The following is a 24,022-nucleotide window of genomic DNA, read 5'->3' as shown; positions in this document are numbered from 1 at the left end:
GAAGGATGAGGGGTGACTTGGTAGAGGTTTATAAGATGATCAGAGGAGTAGATAGAGTAGACAGTCAGAAACTTTTTCCCCGGGTACAACAGTGTGTTACAAGGGGACATAAATTTAAGATGAAGGGTGGAAGGTATAGGGGAGATGTCAGGGGTAGGTTCTTTACCCAGAGAGTGGTGGGGGCATGGAATGTGCTGCCTGTGGGAGTGGCAGAGTCAGAATCATTGGCGAACTTTAAGTGGCAATTGGATAGGTACATGGATGGGTGCTTAAGCTAGGACAAATGTTCGGCACAACATCGTGGGCCGAAGGGCCTGTTCTATGTTTCAATCTACTGCATGTGCACCATTGAGATGTGCTGATTTGAGATTAGATGCTGCAAATTTTCATTCAATTTAATTTTCAAAAACTTAAAATACTATAATTTAAAATAATCACAGAATAAGAGCATTGGCTACCGTTTTCTAACTTGCCTCAAAATGGTGTGGTGGTGACTCACCTCAAACTGCTCTAGTTCATGTGGTATAAACACACCCACAATTCAAAGTAAGAAATAAAGAAATAAAGCTGTGTGAAAATGTTAAATAACCACAGATGATTTGGTTTGATATACTTGAATTTGAAAAGAAAGAAACTTTGTCAATGTTTTGTCAAGAAAAAGTAAGCAGGGCATAATTGATGGCCAAAAATTCTGTGAAGAGTGGTATTTTCTTATGGTTTATATTCAAGTGATGCACATATGGCCAAGCCATTCTTAACAAGCCTTGGCTCAATTTCCCACTTTTGGCACACAAAAGGCAGGGAGCATGGCAACGGAATACCCAATGTCAGCCTATCCCCCAGTATTCCAAATGGAAGTTTTATAAACTGTTCAGTGCTGTCACTAACATATAGAATACACAATCCTTTTGATTACAAACCTCTGCTACAATAAATACACTTTTCAAGTCTTCAAATGTCAAAGGCAACAAAGATGAATTCAGGATCAGATGAAAAACATGCTCATGCCCCAGCCAGAACCTCTAAGTACATTTAAAAATTCTCAACTTTTTTGTAAAAATAGGGAGTGGTTAATTTGAAATTGATCTGATTGAGTGAAATGATAGATCAACCTGTAACAGTAAAAAGTTACTAAATTCAGTGGGAAATACAAAAGAAGCAACCTGCAGCTCAAAATTTGTGAATTAAACTCGTTCACAACAAAGATTAACAAACTCAGTGATTCAGTTCTAAAAAACCTACATGGCAGGGAATAATTTTCCTTTGATAAAGTAAACCATTTGTGCTTAAAATTTTCCTCAAAAGCAAAATTCAAGTGGTCTTAGAAACCTGGAGCTTTATTTGAACATAAACTGTTACAAAACTTATTTCTACTCGAACCAAAACATAACAGCAGTTTTCATACATTGCTGCCGCGTGATTAAAGCTACAGTGTTCCACACAATTCCTTTGTTAAACACACTTGGCTGCATATACTGTATTCTGTTTAGACAAAACACTTTCATTAGCAAACTTAATCGCATGGAAGCTTTTTATTATTACTCCACACCCATGCAGGATATACTTGCCAAGAAAGCACAACTCCCAGCAGGTCACGTGTAAGGTAACTAACCAAAACATTTATCCACATTGCAGTTCATCCACATCTAAAACAGATACCAACGTTAAAAGCTACTACTCAGGAAAAAAACTTTAAAAATTATGATAAAAATAACAGATGATGTGAACAAAGTGTACTCATTCCAGGGACAGAATTATCAACACATCATACCAATGGAATCCTGGTCCGACTGTAATGTTCAGTCACAACGATGGTTTATTAAAAACTATTTACAACAGAATCTGTTTAAATGCAGTAAGCTGGGTCAAAGAGATGCTCACAATCACTTGCGCAAGACAAGGATAACAACAAGTCTAGGACCAACTGGGCCATGACATGGAATTTTTGGGGAAACCTGTGAGCTCAAATGCAAGTGGATCACTTGATATCTAAAAAAATGTTTAGATGGTGAGTACTAAAATTGACAGCCAATAAAATCCAGTTATGCATTATCTGCAAGCAGTTTCTGAAGGTGCGCAAATGCACACTTGAGTGCGTGCGTGCTTGGTAACTGCTGCTAGCTGGTTTGTAAAGGTCGATAGAATAACTATATACAGGAATGCAAAGGTCGGGTTACTCCAGACAAACTGACAGACTATTTCAAAACACAATTTATTTTCTGCAATATTATTCTTACTTATGTAATGCGGATAGAGCTAAATTCTAAACAAATAAAAACATTAAACTATAGCAGTGAATGAAAAATGCAGCTATGTTGCAGAAATTTTAAATGTTGTATTAATATAAAAACCTTACTTCACTTTCATATTTTCTCAACTAACCAGCATTCTTCTTATAAGTCATAACACTACCAGATTTCCCCATAAAAACCAAGAAAAGTTCAATCCAGCCTGGCTAATTATAATTCAGAATGTGTGCACAAAGTAAATGTTCAAGAAACTGCTTCATCAGTTTTGTTAGGTTATCTTATATTTTGCCGGAAACGTTGGAGAAAAAAAAGTTGAATGCGAGTTTTGGCCAACTTGTAATTTGTCAGTGCAACACCATAAAGACACTGCAGGAACAGACTTAAGCAAAATTGTTTAAATGTCTTTAGCAAAATTTATACCACTTTTATTGAATGCGTATTATTTGGTAGTAGTGCTATTGGGTTGCAGAACCGTGGTACACAGTCAATTTTAAAATTTAAGTATTTGCTGAACATAAACATGACTAATCAAATCCCCCCTGCCCCAGTTTTGAAAAAAAATTGTTATTAATTTAGGCGAAACCAATCCAACACGTCAGAGTGTTATCGAACAGATTGCCTACTATTTTTATGGCTCTTCCATGACCCCACACCAATTCTACAACCAAGCTGTCCGCTTTTTATCCTAATGAGGTGCAAGGTCCAATAAGGGCACAACCGAACCGCAATACTGAACAAGTGAACACTGTCGACATTTGTTCTAGCAACTTACGAGTTATGTAGAATAATCAGTCCTTAAAGAGACTATACAGAATCTGTAATAAATATTGAACATTTACCAAATCGTTTTAACATTTTACTTTAACAAAAATAATTAACTTCCACAGATTTGAATAAAATAGCCCCACACTGCAAGGTACTTTTGCAAAAAAAAAAGGCATGTTTGGACCAACGATTCTTTTTGCTCTAAGAACTCGAATACCTGACATTTCTGGCATAAGCACAGATGCTATCAATCCCCATTGCAATGTTCCTAGAAATGCAACAGCTTGCCCAACTTCCCCAAGAAACAATTTTCCATTTAACAATTATAATGACTGCAAACAAAAACGAGATTACTGTTGGCCTTCCATTCACATATGCTTGTACACAGCAATACAAAAACACTCTCAAACACTGTCAGAATGACAAAAGAAAAATGACTCTTAAGATATTAGTAAATTTAAGGATGATTAGCTAGCTGGTTAGACAAAGTTATGAACACTGGAATCTTCGCTGGTCATGTTGTTCTTAAGCCTGAACTTCAGAACTTTCTTCAGTTTTAACTTTACGGTTCTCTTCGGCTTGCTTAGCCAACATTTTCTTTAAAAGAGAAAAGAAAAACAGCAAACTTATTTAATAAAAGGTTGCATGTCTCATTTTTAAGATTTAACTGTGTTTAACCGCCTACAAGTAGTTAAACACAAGCAAATACTCAAGTTCTTTAAAGGCAACTCTAATTCAGGTCAAGGCGCAATACTTGCTTTCGTATGAATTATTCAACTGAACCCATATGATTCTTTAGGTAACATATATTCTCAGATTCGATTAATTTCTAAGGTTCAGATTTCTAATGTACGTAGAACCATAGAGCATTTCTACTTTCTATCATAACTACAATAAGAAAATTAAAATGCTCAAAAAACTAGATTTAGTATATCTGGGCAGTGTTAGAATTATAGATTTTGTTTATATTTCACACTTTCTCACTTTGCAACCGATCCATGTTGGTTGATGAATGTATCGTTATTTAGCCATTTACATTAACTACTAATGTTTTAAGAAATTTAAACTGCCAATTCATAAATCCACATTCTCAAAATGCTTTATCTTATGAAATTGATGGTTGCTGTTATCAATAACAAGAGAGCATAATTTTCATACAAAAGGCAGGACTTTTAGAGGGCATTTGAGGAATTGTCTTTCACCCTGAGCATGACGAGAATCTGGAAAGCTCTGCTTGGGAGGGTAGTTGAGGCGGAAAACCTCACAAACTTCAGAAAGTATTTGGATGGGCATTTGAAATGTCATAAACGTTCATGGCTCTGGGTCAAGTGCTGGGAAGTGGAACTCTCACAGATTGAGTAGTTTTGTTGGTGTAGCCTCAAGAGTGTTTTCTGTACTGCAGAATTCTACGAATTGAATGAATTTTTGCTTTGAACAATAGCAACCTTTTCCAAATACCTCTATTTTTATTCTATTCAATTTCTCTACTACATTCCACTTCACTAATATACAAGACTCCTCTGATCTGAGGACAGATGCGATGCATTCATTTAGAAACTGAATTACACTTTGTCTTTACATGATTTTTAAACTAGACTCCTTCATTTTGCTATTACGTTCATAAATGATAATTGTTTTTCTCTGATGATATACATTAATCTATTCTGATACCATTCTATCTTTGCCCCTCAATTTCATTTTGTCAGTTTCCTCTAATTCTTGTACTGACCTCAGTTCTCCTCCGTTTTGTGAACTACTTAATCATTGCATAGCTCATATTTTTTTCAATTTCATCTTTTGTTCAATCAGGGGCACAAATACCAGACACTACCTTTCCTTTTGTGAAAAGCTGCCTAATTAGCACACAAACCATCTCCTCCAACAGTCGCCCATTGTTCAATGACGGTTTTACCTACTGACAGTTCATTCAAATTCAATTCAAGATAATTTTCAACATACTGAAATTAGCTTTCCTCCAGTTGAGTTTTATTATGCTCCCGATTATGTTCCTAGTCCTTTTCAATAACTATTGGAAATCTGTTTCTGTGCTCAAATGTTGCCTCACTGAAATATGCTTTACTTGCCCCATTTCATTTTCTGGAGATACATTCAGTGAGTCTTCAAGAATAGACATTAAGACATTGTCATTGTCAAAGCACAAAATTTCCAGGTTTAATTAATCAAAAATATACAAAATTAACATAAGCTGGCAAGTAGTCTGAAATCTATAAAACAAATTGGAGTAGACCGTTACTCACTATAAAAGTCCTCTATTATGCAAAGGTATGGGAAAAAGGCAGAAGTATACTAATCCCACATGTTTATAGACCCATTTAGTCTTTCAAATATACATCTAGTATATAATAAGGTCAAAAATATCAAAAACATTACAGAGAAATGGCTTGAAGCCAGCCTCAGGCTTCCTCAAGTCTGATTCAAAGAGGAAGGTAATTTGCCGAAGGAGATAGTGAGGACTGCAGATGCTGGAGATCAGAGCTGAAAAAGTGTTGCTGGAAAAGTGCAGCAGGTCAGGCAGCACCAAAGGAGTAGGAGAATCGACGTTTCGGGCATGAGCCCTTCTTCAGGAATGGTCCAGGTAATTTGCCGAAGTTGAGTTCGGAGACGCACATGAAAATTATGGTCATGAATAGTATAGCCAATGACAGTCCTTTTACCACTGATTTTATAATCAATAAAATGTAGCATTATCCCAGCAAAGGAAGTTTATGTTCACACCAGTTGGTTAGAGGACATAATCCATATCATATTGTGAAAAAAATGCAATATCCAACAGAAAATGAGGAAAACAAAAATGGGGTCAGTTTCAGAATGAAAAAGGTCAGCTATTTTGAGACCCACACAAAGAAAACGTTGTCGTGTGTTGCGTATCCTTACATCTCTCCCAATGTTCAATCTATGAATGTAATCAAGTCAGCCATTGATGGACTAAGGGAATTCAAGATAAATCATCAACCAAGACTAGTTAAATGGTAATGCAGACTTTAAGGACCAAATGGATTATTCCAGCTCCTATAGTTAATGGAAATTAATTCAAAGTAATTTACAAACTAGCACTTTGTATAAATTTCAGGATAAAAGTAATATCACAACTTTACCTTCAGTTTCTGATAATGAGGCAGGCTACTGCAATGTGTTTTCTTTGCCACTTCTTCCTTTGTGTAAAAGAGACAGCAGAGTGTGCAGTAATAGCCAGTCTTTGGAACCACATAATCTAGCCCTTGAACAAAGTGAAGACACAATCAAAATAGTAGGTCAATACCAGCTCAGCAACTACCATTTCAGTGATAAATAATCAAAAGCCTTTAATACCTGCATACAGGCTCTGGGTTAACACCTAATTTCAAATTACACTCTTTCTCAAAACAAATCCAAGACAATTTTGATTATCAGAAACCATCTTGTGTATTTTTCAAATAAAGCCCCTGATTTCCCACACCCATTCCAGGACTGGGGTACAAAGACAGCACAATGCACTGACTTCATATAAAATGTGAAGTTTTTGATCCCTTTTACTGTTGACAACAAAGCATTTTAAACAGCATTTATTGTTCATCCTGCTCGAGTTTATTCTGCCATTCAATATGATCATGGCTGATCTGATTACAGTTTCAACTTCTTCCTGCCCATGATAACTTACAACTCCCTGGTTAGTCAATAAACTACCTACCCGTGTCTCAAAAGTATTAACTGACCATGCCTCTGTCAATCTAGGAAAGAGTGCTCCAAAGGCTCTCAAACTTCAGAACAAATTCCTTCTCATCTCCGTCCGAAATGGAAGACCCTTTATTTTTAAAACCCCCGTTTTAAAACATATCTCCTAGTTCTAGTCTCTCCAAAAAAGACAAAGATCTTGTGAGCATCCTCCCAGTCAGGTTCCTTAGTCATCTTCAAAGTTGCAATGGACCTTCTTTGTGAAATACTGCAGTCCATGAGCTGAATGTATACTCACATCTGAGAGATCATAAGTTCTAGGATTCTGATTATGACCATAAGTGAATAGTAAAAAATACTCAAATCAGAGGGTGTTTGACTTAGATTGTAACTTGGTGATGATATTCCCATGAACACACTATTGTTCTTGTGTTGGTGGAGGTTGCAGTCTGGGAGGTGCTGCCAAATGAAGTGTTTGTAATGCATCTTTTATGTACTGGGGAAACTGCCAGCTGTGGATGGGCTGCTCTTCCCTGCAAAGTATTGGAGGTAGATTTCTAATCCCTACCATTTGAGTACAGACCCATTATGTTATTGACTTGTGTGTTTTAAGTGATGCACAAGAGGAACGGCTAAGCCAGGATATAGAGTCATAGAGATATACAGCATGGGGATGAGCCATTCGCTGCAAGGCACCCAGCCTCTGACCTGCTTCAGCAACAACCATATTGATGGGCTAGTCCAACTGAGTTCTGGTAACAGCGAAGTATTAATTGCTTTCCCAGCAGCATTACTTACACACTATACTCAGACCATTACAACAAAACATATACAATGCAATACTTCAAAACAGCGAGTACTAATGCCTAACACCACTACCATTTGGTAGTACAGAACTTGAATACTGTATTGCTGGAAAAAATGCAATTTTGTCAAACTTTTTCATTCCTGCACTTATGCTGCACAAGAGTGTGCCAAGTTGGCAAATGAACGCTGATTGAGGCATTTGCTATGGAGAATGCACCCAAGAATGGTGCTTGTCAGTTAAATGCCAGGCTTTGCAAGCTGACAATGATTAGTTAGGACATCGCCCTGAGGAAAGAACTAATGAATGCGTACCACCAATTCTGCTGAGTTGGAACAAATGTGGTCTCTGCAAACACAGGCTCCTGTATTCATATATGTAGATTCCAGTACATGCAAATGCACCATACTGCATGTCCTAAATTAGTTGTCAATGTAATTCTTCATGCACAGGATTACACAGCAAATGTGACTGTACAATTGTTTCTACTGTTGCGTTTAAAGTTTTGCAAACATAGGCAGATTAATGTGGCCAGTACCTTGTTAGTTGCAAACAGCTAAGGGGACATGCTGTTGGATATGGTCTGCCAATGTTTGGGAGAACAGGCCTCGTACTGGTATCACACCAGCGCTGAAATTCGTACACATTACTCATTTGCAAGACAGATATGGTTTGACCGTAGCACATATTATTGTAAACCAGTGGCCTAAAACAGCTCACTTCAGCTATTGCTCAAAAATCTGAGACTTGCCTTCCAGAGTAATCAGAAACTCAACCTCAGCATGATACAAAGACTGATAGATTGTATCCAACAGTATATTCCTTTGCAGACAGAAAGAACATGTTACATGCATTACAGATTTCTCAACTCAACAAAACAGGTAACAGCCATTTACTCAATCATTTCACAGTGCAATATCCGAACTAATCAGTGTCAACCCGCCTGGTTGAAAATTTAAATAAAGAACCAATCAGTGCATTTTCCATGACAATTCCTCAACCAATCAGCATTCTCCTCATGCAGTATAGATGTCGGATTTCCCTTGAATTGGCATTCTGGCAAAATGACCTGTTGACTACACGATGAAAGGCTTTTACAAAATTTTTTTTCCAACATTCAAATAGACAGAAAACAATGAATATGAAAATACATAGTATATATATGAAAATTTACATGCTGAAAGCCAGGTTTAATAAAGGTGAAAAGTTCTATAAAAAATAATCGCAAGCAATGTTTGCCTACCTACAGGATTGTTCGGCTGATATGGCCCAAGCCTGTACTCATCTGGAGTAGGGGATCGTGAACGAGCGCGCTTGCTTTCTGGTTCCACACAAGATGATATGGTCTCTTCCTGCACATCATTCCTTTCATCACCATCATGCTTATTTTCAATTGTTTCATCTTCAACTTGCTTCACTTCCGTTTCTTCACCACTCTCTTTTTTGTCACCTTGTTCTGCCTTTTTAGATTTGATGTTCTTTCCCCTCTTCCGACCACGTTTTCTTTTTGCTTTGTTCACATCCTCATCTTTTTGTTCACTGGTGTCCTCTGATTTCTCTGTCTGAATGCTTGTATCAGCATCATCAGTTTCCAATTTATTACTGTTATCTTCACAAGACATCAGATCTTCAAGATCCAGATTTCCAGCCTCTACATCACCAACCTCATCAACAGTCACAAATTCATCAATGTTTTCAGGAAAGCACTCTTCTTTTAATTCCTACAGAAATCCAAATACATTCCAAATTTGAACAGGGGCCTCTTATTTCAATATCAAATTGGGCAAAAATAAATACATTTTTTTGAAATTCTTCCAACACACTCAAAATAGGGATCACAAGATTTTATCTGGTCATTCCTTTTTGTATGACTTCTCTCCTTCAATGTAAAAGTCTCACCTATTTGACTGTACATTTTCTTTCCTCTATTTATTCAGTATCTATCATTCGGGAGGTGGAGGGGGTTTTGTGGGAACGAGAGAGACTCACAATTGTGTGTTACCTCCCAGGTGCCAGTGTTAGTGATGTCTCTGATCATGTTTTTGGGATCCTTGAAGGGGGGCGGGGGCCAAGTTGTGGTCCACATAGGCACCAACGACATTGGTAGGAACAAAGGTGGGGAGCTCAGACAGAAATTCAGGGAGTAAGGTGGAAGCTTTGAGCTAAAACAAACAGAGCTATCATCTCTGGTTTGTTGCCCATGCCATGTGCTAGTGAAGCAAGGAATTGGGAGAGCGCAGAGCTGAACACGTGGCTGCAGGCATAGTGCAGGAGGGAGTATTTTGGATTCTTGGATAATTGGAGCTCTTTCTGGGGAAGGTGGGACCTCTACAAACAGGATAGTCTTCACCTGAACCAGAGGGGCACCAACATCCTGGGGGGGGGGGGGGGAATATTTGCTAATACTCTTTGGGGGAGGGGGTTAAACTAATGCAGCAGGGGGATGGGAACCTGAATTGTAGTTCCAGTGCAAAAGGTAATGAGGTCAGGGATAGGTTTATAAGGCCGTGAGGGGGCACCGGATATTGGTTTTAAACATGCGTACTTCAATACCAGGAACATCCAGGGTAAGGTGGGTGAACTTGCAGCATGGGTTGGTCCCTGGGATTTCAATGTTGTGGCCATTTCAGAGTCATGGCTAGAGGAGGGAGAGGAATGGTTGTTGCAGATTCCGGGAGTTACATGTTTCAGTAAGAACAGAGAAGATGCTAAAGTTGTGGGGGTGGGCAGTGTTAATCAAGCATCATATTACAGCTGCTCAGATAATATATGAGGACTCATCCACTGAGGTATTTTGGGCTGAGGTTAGAAACGGGAAAGGAGGGTTGGGAGTTTTCTATAGGCCTCCAAATTGTTCCAGAGATGTAGAGAGGAGAGGATAGGATAGCAAATATGATCCTCAATAGGAGCGAGAGTGACAGGGTACTTTGTTCTGAGGTACTTTAACTTTGCAAATATTGACTGGGAATACTATGGTGTGAGTAGTTTAGAAGGGTCAGTTTTTGTTCAATGTGTGTGGGAAAGTTTTCTGACAGTATGTAGTCGGGCCAACAAGGGGCGAGGCCATATTGGATTTGGTACTGGTGTTAGATTTGGCGATAGTGACCACAATTTGGTTATGTTTACAATAGCAATGGGCAGGGATAGGTATATACTGCAGGGAAACAGGTTTAACTGGAGGAAAGGTAATTATGTTGCGATTAGGCAAGATTTAGGATGCATAGGATGGGGGAGGAAACTGCAGAGGATGGACACATGAAATGTGGAGCTTATTCAAGGAACAGCTACGCCAGGTCCTTGATAAGTATATACCTATCAGTCCGAGAGGTAGTTGTGAAGAGAGGGAGCCCTGGTTTACTAAAGAAGTTGAAGCTCTTGTCAAGAGAATGCTTATGTGAGGATGAAGCATGAAGGCTGTGTTAGGGGGCTTGAGAGTTATAAGTTAGCCAGAAAAGATCTAAAGAGAGGGCTAAGAAGAGTCAAGGGGGGACATGAGAAGTTGGCGGATAGGATCAAGGAAAACCCTAAGGCCTTCTATAGGTCTATCAGGAATAAAAGAATTATTAGAGAAAGATTAGAGCCATTCAAAGATAGTGGTGGGAAGTTGTGTGTGGAATCCAAGGACATGAGGAAGCGCTTAATGACTACTTTTTGTCAGTATTCACACTGGAAAAGGGCAATGTTAGTGGGAATAAAGAGATACAGGCTACTGGGTTAGATGAAATTGTGATTGCCAAAGAGGAGGTTTTAGCAAATTTGGAAGCTGTGAAAATAGATAAAACCCCAGGCCGGATGGGATTTATCCTCAGATTCTCTGGGAAGCCAGGGAGGAGATTGCAGAGTCTTTTGCTTTGATCTTTTTGTTGTCAATGTCAACAGTAGTGCCAGAAAACTGGAGGATAGCAAATGTCGTTCCTTTGTTCAAGAAGTGGAGTTGGAACAACCCTGCTAATTACAGTGAACCTTACTTCGGTTGTGGGTAAGGTGTTACAAAAGGTTATAAGAGACAGGATATATAATTATCTGGAAAGGAATACTTTGTTTAGGGATAGTCAACACGATTTTGTGAAGGGTAGGTCGTGCCTCACAAATCTTATTGAGCTCTTCGAGAAGGTGACCAAACAGGTGGATGAAGGTAAAGCGGTTGATGTGGTGTATATGGACTTCACTAAAGCATTTGATAAGGTTCCACACAGTAGGCTAATGTACAAAATATGGAATTTCGGCATTGAAGGTGATTTAGCGGTTTGGATCAGAAATTGGCTAGCTGAAAGACAACAGAGGGTGGTGGTTGATGGGAAATGTTCATCATGGAGCGATGCTACCAGCAGTGTGCCGCAAGGATCTGTTTTGGGCCACTGCTGTTTGTCATTTCTCTAAATGATCTGGATGTGGGCGTAGAAGGTTGGGTTAGTAAATTTGCGGTTGACACTAACGTAGGCAGACTTGTGAATGGTGCCGAAGGATGTTGTGGGTTACAGAGGGACATAGATATGATGCAAAGCTGGGTTGAAAAGTGGCAAATGGAGTTTAATGCGGAAAAGTGCGAGGTAGTTCATTTTGTAAGAAGTAACAGGAATACAGAGTACTGGGCTAATGGTAAAATTCTTAGTAGTGTGGATGAACAGAGATCTTGGTGTCCAGGTGCATAAACCCCTGAAAGGTGCCACCCAGGTTGATAGGGTTGTTAAGGCAGCATATAGTGTGTTGGTGTTTATTGGTAGGGGGGATTGAGTTTCGGAGCCACGAGGTCATGCTTCAGCTGAACACAACTGAAGGATGCACCTGAAGTACTGTATACAGTTCTGGTCACCGCATTACAGGAAGGATGTGGAAGCTTTGGAAAGGGTTCAGAGGAGATTTACTAGGATGGTATGGAAGGAAGGTCTTCGAGAAAAGACTGAGGAAACTGAGGCTGCTTTCATTGGAAAGGAGGTTGGGAAGTGACTTAATTGAGACGCATAAGATAATCAGAGGGTTAGATAGGTGGACATTAAGATGGATGGTGAAGACTAACATGAGGGGACATAGTTTTAGGACAGATATCAGGGTAGCTTCTTTACTCAGAGTAGTAGGGGCGTGGAACAGCCTGCCTGCAATAGTAGTAGACTCACTAGCCTTAAGGGCATTTAAATGGGCATTGGACATACATATGGATAATAATGGAACGGTGTAGGCTAGATGGGTATCAGATTAATTTCACAGGTCGATGCAAAATCAAGGGCCGAAGGGCCTGTTCTGCGCTGTAAGGTTCTATGTTTTCATTAGTTATTAAGCATAAAAGCACAACTCAGCAAGGTTAAGGGAAAGGATCTAGCACGAGTTGAGAGGATTCACTGTAATTGAGCAAATGGAGGCTTTGAAAGAGGAGTCAGTTCAGTACACAGTAGACACACTCCACGATGAGGAAAGTAAGGCCAACTAAAGTTTGAGCATCTTGGATGATCAAGATACAGATAAAATAAAACAGAGAAACAAAGCCTATGATAATTGCTAGGCCCATAGTTCAGTAGCAGTTTGAGTTGAGAAAAGCATTGAGGAATCCTTAAAAAAAAAGAAATGAAAGGAAGTGTATTAACACAAAAGTAGTGAATGTAAGGAACTCTGTCCAAATGTAATGCCAGTAAGGAGCCAAAAATTAGGTATCCTTTCAAAAAGGAAACAGACATGGCAGAGCTGTTAACAGAGTTTTGGATCAAAGTAACGACTGATAGAGTGCCAAAAAAGGACACAAAGTCATGCTCAAATGGTTCACAATCCTCAAAGTCAGATAGGATGTCTACTAGGCTCCAGAGGGAAGAATAGGTGTAAATTGCTGAGCCTCTGCCTGCCATCTTCCAATATTACTTAGTTATGGGGTTGGTGCCACAGCATTTAAGAATTGCAAATGTTATATATCTATTAAAAATGGAGATAAACCAGCAACTACACGCATGGCAGCCTTAAGTTAATGGCTGGGGAACAGTCAGTGACAACTATTAGGCAAAATTAATTGACACTTAAAATAAAAACCAATAAATGAACATCAGAATGTGCTAGGTAGAGTAGACTAATTTCATTGAATACTTTAATAAAATAACAGAAGGGGTCAATGAGGGCCACACGGTGGATGACGTCTATAAGCCTTCAAAATGCATCTGACAACATTGCAATAGACCTATTAGCAAAATTAGACAAAGCAGTGGCGAATCCCAATAGACTAGTAATTCGGAAACTTAAGCTAATGGTCTACGGGACATGAATTCAAATACCACCATGCTAGATGGTGAAATACATATCAAATCAAATCTGTAATTAAAAGTAAGCCCAATGACAACTACCTAATAACTTCTGATGGTCATTAAAAAAAAATCTGGGTTCACCACAGTCCTTAGGGAACGAAATCTGCATCATTACCTGCATGCAATGCCAGACCGACTACAATGTGGTTAATTCTTAACTACCCTTTTAAAAGGCCTACCAAACCACTCAGCTGTATCAATCTGATACAAAGTTGAAAGAAAGGAACAATATCAAAAGGACCACTTGACATCAACCTAGGCTACGGAAACAACAGCAAATAAGTAGTCCTCCTGACCTTGCAAAATCCTCCTGACTACCAGCTGAGGGTTTGTGCCAAAAGTGGGACAGCTATCCCAGATTTAATCAAGCAACAGCCTGACACAGTCATACTTTCAGAATCATCCCTCATGGACAATTTCCCAGACATGAGCAGGGGCCACCCTGGGTCCGACTAGCAGGACAGACACACCAAAGTGATATACAATTGAGTAAAAATTCCCAGGAAATCCTTAATATTGACTCCAGACTGCACCCCCCCCAAAAGCAACAACTTATTAAGTTCATACCTGGGATGCTGCTTGTTGATGTCTTTTGCTCCTTCGAATAATTGGTGCCTGTTTAAAAAAGTTTCAATTTAGAAAACACTATCCATATGCATTGCTGTAGATCAGACTTTTGCCAATCAAACAGAATCAAACATTGTTGTGCTTTGATTGTCTGAAACTAAAAAACACCAAAGTCAAAGCTTTTAGTTTTATATTCATCAGGACTGTGGTGCAAGAATCACAAAAAAACTTTGAAAGGGAACACCCAATTTATATGGCAATGAGAAATAACACAAAAAATCAATACACTTTTAATACTGGCACTGCAACATACAAATTAACCAAATAATAAATGAGCTGCTGCAACTAGTTTTTTGTGTATTTTTCACATATCATATGCCAAATTCCTTCACTTTAACAAAGAAAATACAGGAAGCGCCTTATTAAGAGGAATACCATGTCATGTTCCTTCAGTACTATTTATTAACTTAGCACTCAAGGAGAAATAAGAAAGGGATGATCACCATATTGGGATTGTATTACAGACCCCCTAATAGTCAGAGGGAAATTGAGAAACAAGATTTGTAAGGCGATCTCAGTTATCCGTAAGAATAATAGGGTGGTTATAGTAAGTGATTTTAACTTTCCAAACAGAGACTGGGACTGCCATGGTGTTAAGGGTTTAGATGGAGAAGAATTTAAGTGTGTACAAGAAAATTTACTGATTCAGTGTGGATGTAACTACTAGAGAAAGTGCAAAACTTGACCGACTCTTGGGATATAAGGTGACTGAGGGGTCAGTGGGGGAGCAGTTTGGGGCCAGCGACCATGATTCTATTAGCTTTAAAATAGTGATGGAAAAGGATAGACCAGATCTAAAAGTTGAAGTTCTAAATTGGAGAAAGGCTAATTTTGACGGTATTAGGCGCAGATGTTCGCAGGTAAAGGGATGGCTGGAAAGTGGGAAGCCTTCAGAAATGAGATAACGAGAATCCAGAGAAAGTATATTCCTGTTAGGGTGAAAGGAAAGGCTGGTAGGTGTACAGAATGCTGGATGACAAAAGAAACTGAGGGTTTGGTTAAGAAAAAGAAGGAAGCCTATGTCAGGACCCCTCAAAGATCAGCAAGGCAGTCTTTGCGTGGAGTAGGTGTACGGAATGCTGGATGACAAAAGAAACTGAGGGTTTGGTTAAGAAAAAGAAGGAAGCCTATGTCAGGACCCCACAAAGATCAGAAAGGCAGTCTTTGCGTGGAGCCGCAGGAGATGGGGGAGATACTAAACGAGTATTGTGCATCAGTGTTTATAACAGAAAAGGATATGGAAGATATAGAATGTAGGGAAATAGATGGCGAAATCTTGAAAACTGTCCATATTATAGAGGAGGAAGTGCTGGATGTCTTGAAAAGCATAAAAGAGGGTTAAATCCCAGGACCTAATCAGGTGTACCCGAGAACTCTGTGAGAAGCTAGGGAAGTGATTGCTGGGCCTCTTGCTGAGATATTTGCATCACCGATAGTCACAGATGAGGTACCGGAAGATTGGAGATTGGCAAACATGGTGCCACTGTTTAAGAATGGTGGTAAGGACAAGCCAGGGAACTATAGACCAGTGAGCCTGACACTGGTGGTGGGCAAGTTGTTGGAGGGAATCCTGAGGGACAGGATGTACATGTATTTGGAAAGGCAAGGACTGATTAGGGATAGTCAACATGGCTTTGTGCGTGGGAAATCACGTCTCACAAACTTGATTGAGTTTTCTGAAGTAGTAACAAAGAGGATTGACGAGGGCAGAGTGGTGGATGTGATCTATATGGACTTCAGTAAGCGTTTGACAAGGTTCCCCATGGGAGATCGATTAGCAAGGTTAAGATCTCATGGAATACAAGATTTAGCCACTTGGATACAAAACTGGCTCAAAGGTAGAGACAGAGGGTGGTGGTTTTTCAGACTGGAGGCCTGTGACCAGTGGAGTGCCACAAGGATCGGTGCTGGGACCACTATTTTTCGTCATTTATTTAAATGATTTGGATGTGAGCATAAGAGGTATAGTTAATGAGTTTGCTGATGTCACCAAAATTGGAGGTGTAGTGGACAGCGAAGGAGGTTATCTCGGATTACAACTGGACCTTGATCAGAAGAGCCAACGGGCTGAGAAGTGGCAGATAGAGTTTAATTTAGAGAAATGCAAGGTGCTGCATTTTGGGAAAGCAAATTTTAGCAGGACTTGTACACTTAATGGTAAGGTCCTAGGGAGTGTTGCTGAACAAAGAGACCTTGGAGTGCAGGTTCAGAGCTCCTTGAAAGTGGAGTCACAGGGAGATTGGATAGTGAAGGCAGCATTTGGTATGCTTTCCTTTATTGGTCAGAGTATTGAGTATGGGGTTGGGAAGTCATGTTGCTGCTGTACAGGACATTGCTGTTAGGCCGTATTGGAATGTGTGCAATCTGGTCTCCTTTCTATCGGAAGGATGTTGTTAAACTTGAAAGCGTTCAGAAAAGATTTACAAGGGTGTTGCCAGGGTTGGAGGATATGAATAGGAAGGGTTTGGGCCGGGTGCTAGCAGTTGGGACTAGATTGGACTGGAATATCTGATCAGCATGGAGGAATTGGTCCGAAGGGTCTGTTTCCATGCTGCACATCTCTATGACTCTAAGCCATTCATATCTGACCAGATATTCCAATCCAATTTAGTCCCACCATAGGAAGGGTTTGGGCCGGGTGCTAGCAGTTGGGACTAGATTGGACTGGAATATCTGATCAGCATGGAGGAATTGGTCCGAAGGGTCTGTTTCCATGCTGTACATCTCTATGACTCTAAGCCATTCATATCTGACCAGATATTCCAATCCAATCTAGTCCCACCTGCCAACACCCTGCCCATATCCCTCCAAACCCTTCCTATTCATATCCTCCAACCCTGGCAACACCCTTGTAAATCTTTTCTGAACGGTTTCTAGTTTAACAACATCCTTCCGATAGGAAGGAGACCAGACATTAGGTCACTATATCATGGTAATCTAGAGTCTCTTTTCAAAGTGTCTGAGTCTCTTTTCAAAGAATTTAAACTTTCGTAACTTGTGAAGTGTTGTTCAGTTTTAACAATATCCTTCATACTTGAACAGATGGCATTGCCTAGTCTCTAGTCTCCACCTCTAGTCATAACTCTTGCAAAAATCTTCACTGAGTACCAGGAGAATCATGTCTTTGATGGAATGACCAGCAGTGTCCTGACTCTTTTATACTTAGGCTACTTAGGTGGTGTGTTTGCAATATTTAAATCCACAGCTGCATCAGATAAATTCTTTACAGACTTAAACTCTGTCTGTGCTCAAATTTATCATTGAAACAGAGCAATCATAGAAGGGCCTTTTCCTCAATGCATCAGTTGATAAATCTGCCAATGGATTATTTACTTCTTCCCATTGCAAGCTTAGGATATGTCAAAAATGTAATTTTAAAAAACATTTGAACAGGGAAGCTAGCCTCACACTGCTACTTTGCAGTGTACACATTGTATTAGTGGAGGACAGCACCAATGTTGATATCAAGCCAAAAAGATGTTCTGCCTCCCACGCAAATGAGTATGTGTTGTAAGAATTTCAGTGCTGGTACGAAGGTCAAATAACTAAACAACTGGTAGACCATATCAAACAAAACTGTCTACAGAGAGCATACCAACTGTACTCAAGCAGCCATGTTTGTAAAACTCAGAAGTGTCCATCACTAGATGTAATTATGCTACTGGACAACTAAACAACCTAAACAATGATTAGAATTACATTAAGATGTTCAGTTGGGCTCTCAATGCATTTCACACATAGCTTCTTGTTAAGTGTCGGCAAAAGGGAATTTATATATACACTGCATCTTTTTTTATTGAAAAAGGGTTATGGAGAATGCCAACCCATCCTGCAAACCCCATAGCAAAGTCCTGATCAATCAGAATCTACCTGCCTGGTAGGAGGTTAAACAGCTAGTTGAGATTTAACAGTTGACAGATCCAACTATATCCCCATGACAACTATTGTCCAACCAATCATCATCTTCTCAGGCTGTATAAATTAGTATTCCCCTTCAAAGTTTGACCTGGCATTTCCGTCTCGAGGGCAAGATGGAAGAGTTTCATGTCTCTTTTTAGCAATGTTTAAGATCTGTACAATCAAGAAACCATTTTTACCACCTTAGTTGTTTCTGCTGTCTTTTGTACATTTGTCTCCTTCTCTGCTTTGGAATCTGGCTGTACGGAGTCTGCTCCTTCCATTTCTTGGTCTGTTTCCTTCAGCAGATCCTCTTGGTCAGCTTCTTCATTGTCTGACTCTCCACTTCCCTGATCCTCAACCAAACCTTCTTCAATAAGCTCCGATTCACTCTCAATAGCTGTGACAGCTTCCCCTAAAACTTCATTTTTTTCTTCGGATTTTATTTCTGGTTTGTTTTCTCCCTTGGAATTCTCTTTCCCAACTTCTTTCGAAGGAGAACTTTCAGAGGTTCTTTGCTCTCCTTTTTCTCCATCAGATTTTGGAGGGTTCTTTGATTTGCTAGGTAACTTTTTCTTGGAAGGGCTTCGGGAACGTTGCCGTCTTCTTTGAAAGAGAAATAAAATATAAAAACAGGTTTATACAATGAAATTAAACCTAACTTTGGTCAATATATGAAACCTAGCAGCTGACACCAATGACAACGTATATACTGATATTGGAGGAGGATGGAATTAGTTTGGCTGTTCGTTCTCGTTAAGTACTCTACCAGTCATGGTAATTGTGGAGCCAGATCTATTCTAACATTCAAAGCAAAAGTTCAGAGAAAAAAAACTCAACTGACACGTGGCAAAGTTGGGAATGCAACTCTCACCCCAGCTCTCATACTTTTTGTTAACTCTCTTCCTCACTTTTACAGAATCTCAAATATGAACTCAATATCTGTAACTAGCTAAAGATCCACTTTGCATTTCTTTGCTTCTATCCAATTCTGTCCTTACATCAGAAATTGGATGTTCTTGTGAAATAGGCATGACAGTTTGCACAAATTATTTAAGAACTTTTAAACTAACTTTATTTACCTGATTCAAAACCTTCATATTTGTACTTATGTGTCAAGGAAGTTTTCCATTTTTAATATCAGTAGTTAGAAATCGAAACGGAAAGCAAATTTGAAGAAGGCTCATTGAAATAATAATAACTGAACAGTGAAACCACAAAGAAGCAACCTAGATGACAGCCTACAATTCTTGTATAATTCACAAATACCATTTCCAGGTGCTTGACATTGTGAAAATCATTTTAACACTAAAATAAGTCATCAACGATGTGCTGTAAAAGATCAATTATGACAGCACACAATTTTGTTATGATAAACAATAAATTTTAAGTCTCACAAATTACTTCATTTGATTCTCAACGACCAAAAAAACCATTGTGGAACTTGCAAATTTTATTTAAAAACTGCTTATTGAAACATGCTTGAACAGTACATAGCTAGGAAGGCAAACTTCATGCTCAATTCAAAACCAAAGTACTGTAGATACTGCAAGTTTGAAATGAAAACAGTTCTCACAAAAGATTAAACAACCTAAAATGTCAACTAGAATTATTTTCCTTCTGCAGGTGCTCTGAAAAGGACAAATCTAAGGCATAAAGATTTTGAGAGGGAATTTCAGAGTTTGGACCCTGGACAACAGCTGCCATTGGTGAAATGCTGATAATTGGAAATGTGCCAAAGGCCGAACTGAGTCCAGATCTCTGAAGGTTATCTGGCCACAGGATATTATAGATAAGGAGAGACTTGAAAACAAGAACAGAAAGTGCTGGAGAAACTCAGCAGGTCTGTCACATCAGTGAAGAGAGAAACAGACTTAACATTTGGTGTCCAACTTCTTTGGAACTGAAAGGAGTAGAAAGAGTGTTTTAAGTTGTGAAAAAAGGGAGGAGCAGCAAACGGTGCAGATGGAAAAGGTTTCCCAGTGCAAAAGGCAAAGGGATTACTGATAGCAGTTGAGAAGACATGCAAGTGGAATAGGTATTAATGGCATGTCTAAGCAGCAGAAAATAGTCAGTTCTACTGAGTGCAAGCCACGCAAACAAGTTAACATGGTAATACAAATCGAAGAGAGAATTCATGGTCCGAAGTTGTTGAACTCAAATGTTGAGTCGTGAAAGCTGTCAAGTGCTGAAGCATAAAATAAAGTTCTATCCCACCACTGTATGCTGGACTTTATTGAATAATGTAATAGGCCGAGGACAGAAATGTGAGCATAAGAGCAAGATATGGCAGTAACTGGAAGGTTGTGGATTTTCTTGAGACAGAGAAGAGGTGCTCTGCAAAGTAGTCACTCAGTTTTTGTTTGGTCTTGCCAATGCAGAGAAGGCCTTTTTGTGCAGCGAATATGGCAGATTGGATTGAAAGTAGAACAAGTAAATCATTGTTTCACCTGGGTGATTACTGGATGCCAGACATGCTGAGTTTCTCCAGTACTTACGATTTTTGTTTTAGTTTCCAGCATCTGCAGTACATTGCTTTTATTTTAGGCTTTAAACAAAAGGGCTCTTAAAAAGCAAGGCATTGCTTAACTGGGAATCAATATAGGCCAATCATCTGATGGATGAATGGTATGTGAGACAATTTAGGGCATGGCTAGAGTTTTGGATGATCACAAAGTTTTGAAAAGTAAAATATCGGGGTCCAGAAATTGGAAGAATTGAATCAAAATGTTACAAAGGTATGGATGACTATTTCAGATTAACTGAGGGAAGGTAAAGCTAGACAAAGTGAGAGAAGTGAAAACAAGCAGTCCCACATATAACACAGATGTATGATCTGAAGGCAACTATAAAGGCAGTTACCTGTCTGCTTCATCCTGTTCTTTCAACAGTTCCTGAACCTTGATGCTTGGTTTCTAAAACAATAGATTAAACGCACATTGTTTCAAATTTTGGCCAGCCATATAAAACTGCTCAGGTTCAACAATGTTCTTCACATGGATCCCATATTCTTTATATACCAGAGCTAGATAGACGAATATCAAATTATGAGATAATCTAGATCAAAAGGTCAAATAGAAAGACGGGGTATTTCATTTCACATCAAGTAAAAATACAGTAAAGCAGGTAGAATTCCATTAACTTACACCACACGGCTTTGTGAAATAATAAATAAGTATACAATGAACAACATATCATTTTACTCAAAAACAATTGCCAACTCTCTCTGTTTGCACATTCCTTCTGGGACAAGTTAAAGTTTGAGATTTCAGACATTTATCTGAAGGTTGACTAACTTAGTACAACACTCAAGATTCAGCCTGCTCACAGTTAAAAATGAAGAGCTGAACAATTCCAGCTCAGTAAAGAATTAAAGATGTCCAACACAATGGCTATGAGCTTGACCAATGAATAAGCTGAGCTGGCAACATTGTTCGAGAGAGTAATATTTTAATTTTCTCTGATTTGGTCGTACATAAGTGGCATACTACTGAAAAGAGATTGAGGTTGGCAAAGCTTTTTGTATTGTAGGATTAACACAAGTGTACTAAATTTCTTCTCTCATTTCCCTTACAGCAGCACCTCTAAAAGATTGTTGGAAATGGAGTTGGACGGGTAGATATTTTCCTCTAACATCACGGTCCACTGTCAAAAATGTTTGACAACTAAACCAGTTTTACCCCAATATTTTCACTTGCCATCACACTAACAGTTATCAAAATGAATGGGAAGGATGGTGTTTAATTTGATGAAATCCTAATGAGGTGATAACTCATTTCAAGTTGGACAGCATCAATCTCATGTCAGACTCTGTTTTCAGCCACAAGTGTCAAAAATCCACCTCATAAGTGTACATTGCAATGGTAACACAATTTTTGATTATAAAGCAAATTATTACTTGCATTTATGACAGCTTATGCCATAACCTAGAAACTAGATTACGGCCTGGTGCCACCTGAATTCTGGCCTATTCTCTCATATGGCTTCACCCTGACACTGCATACAAGATCAGTCCAAGTTTTGAGAACCAATGCTTTAAAGTGGAAACTTGTTAAGGTGAGATATGGTTGACTTGTTCAAATGTATAGGCTTGGATAGAGTAAATAAGAAAAACAACTTGCAATGACAGGAGAATCAATAATAAAGATCTTTGACCAAAGAACCATAAGGCAATTATTAGACATTTAAGAAGCAAGTGCATAATTTGAAAGACTACTGGTAGCTCATTAAGGGGTAACTATTAAACAGAAACTGAATAAATACTTGCCCATTTGTCAATTTGTGCAATGCTATCTCACAGCAAAGTGGTTGATGCCAAAACATTGAATGTTTTCAAAAAAGAGTTAGATATAGTTCTTAGGGCTAAAGGGGTTAAAACCTATGGGGCAAAAGCAGGGTTCTCAATTAGATGATCAATTATGATTATAGGCTCAAGGGGCAGAATGGCACAGTCCTGTTCCTACTCTCCATGTTTCGAAAACTAATTGTAAAAAATGCAGAGCTAAGAGCATGAGATGGGGAGCCAGACTACTTAAATAAGTATTTCAAAGAGCTGGGACAGGTACAATCAATCAGTTGAATAACTCCTATCTCTGCTGAACGATTCCGTGAGATATAGCACATGGAGATCGACCACTGAATTATATTAAGACGCAGTTCTCACTACAAAAGTGGCAACACTAGACAGATAGTTGTTTTTTTAAAAAAGGCTGTCATTTGAGTTCAACTATTTTAACAATATAGAAATCTCATTTGGTACTGCTCAAGACAGTTCATAACAATACCAAATCAAGGAGAAAACCAATATCTATACTGCATGAGAGGACAGTGCTGATTGGTTGGGAAGTGGACTCTGGTAGAGATGTTGCCATGGAGAATGCACCACAAATGCTAATTGATAGTTAGGTGCCGACTGTTTAAATTAACATTAGGCAGATTGACTCTGAACTAAAATGACTGTCACCTGTTTTGTTAAGCCGAGACAGTGCATGTACATGTTCTTTTGCTTGGCAGTTATCCATCAATCAGCACTAAAAGGCATGCCCTCTGTGACAATACTACCACCATAGTCCGAGCTGAAAATGGGAAGAAGGGCTTATGCCCGAAACGTCAATTCTCCTGTTCCCTGGATGCTGCCTGACCTGCTGCGCTTTTCCAGCAACACATTTTCAGGTCTGATCTCCAGCATCTGCAGTCCTCACTTTCTCCTACTACCATAGTCCACTTGCCAACAAGTCAACACTCTCCTGTGTGTAAAAATGTTGACTTTCTTCTTGAATTAGAATTCCTATTAAATGTTCTGCTGAGTGCAATGCAAAAGGCTTGGCAAAATGTATCCCTTCTCAATAAAATTAAGATAATTTAATGAAAGACAATTTAAGCAAAACATTGCTTACCTTTAATACAAGTGTCTTATATTTCTGAGATGCATCGACAGTTACTTTTCGGCCATGAAATATTAAAGGTGTTTTCTTGTAATGTTTAACCATGTCTACCATACATTTCTTTGACTCCATTTCCAGAAATGCCTGATGGTTACAATATTGATTAATGAGGATAAATGTACACAAGGCTGAACCACAACCAGTTATAGCTTCAACATATAAACTATGTAAATAAAAGAGGTCCTTGTAGACAGTGTCTCAACCTTGCCATGTTTCGTCTTCTGCACAGCACTGTTCCTACCTACCTCATGGATGGTACAAGACTGGGTAACTCCTGAGGAG

At 39.0% G+C, this 24,022-nt stretch overlaps 1 protein-coding gene across 3 annotated transcripts in view; it reads right to left on the bottom strand.

Annotated features, from left to right (window-relative positions):
• Positions 1 to 1,319: 1,319 nt before the first annotated feature.
• The window catches only part of LOC122556833 (matrin-3-like), a 54,716-nt gene continuing 32,013 nt past the window's right edge, over positions 1,320 to 24,022 (bottom strand). For 2 of the 3 annotated variants that reach the window (XM_043704063.1, XM_043704064.1), the window contains exons 10-16: positions 23,693 to 23,824; positions 21,159 to 21,211; positions 18,500 to 18,902; positions 14,340 to 14,387; positions 8,735 to 9,212; positions 6,131 to 6,252; positions 1,320 to 3,611 (exon numbers count right to left, since the gene is read on the bottom strand). In XM_043704063.1, coding sequence (XP_043559998.1) covers positions 3,540 to 3,611; positions 6,131 to 6,252; positions 8,735 to 9,212; positions 14,340 to 14,387; positions 18,500 to 18,902; positions 21,159 to 21,211; positions 23,693 to 23,824 — 1,308 coding nt within the window. In that variant the 3' untranslated portion in view covers positions 1,320 to 3,539. The remainder of the gene's footprint in view (positions 3,612 to 6,130; positions 6,253 to 8,734; positions 9,213 to 14,339; positions 14,388 to 18,499; positions 18,903 to 21,158; positions 21,212 to 23,692; positions 23,825 to 24,022) is intronic. The other variant, XM_043704065.1, reaches the window with a different exon arrangement.

Source organism: Chiloscyllium plagiosum, chromosome 14 (genome assembly GCF_004010195.1).
Source record: "Chiloscyllium plagiosum isolate BGI_BamShark_2017 chromosome 14, ASM401019v2, whole genome shotgun sequence".
Classification (NCBI taxonomy): Eukaryota; Metazoa; Chordata; class Chondrichthyes; order Orectolobiformes; family Hemiscylliidae; genus Chiloscyllium; species Chiloscyllium plagiosum.
The sequence above is the reverse complement of the archived record's forward strand: the minus strand, read 5'-3'. Positions and strand labels throughout refer to the sequence as shown.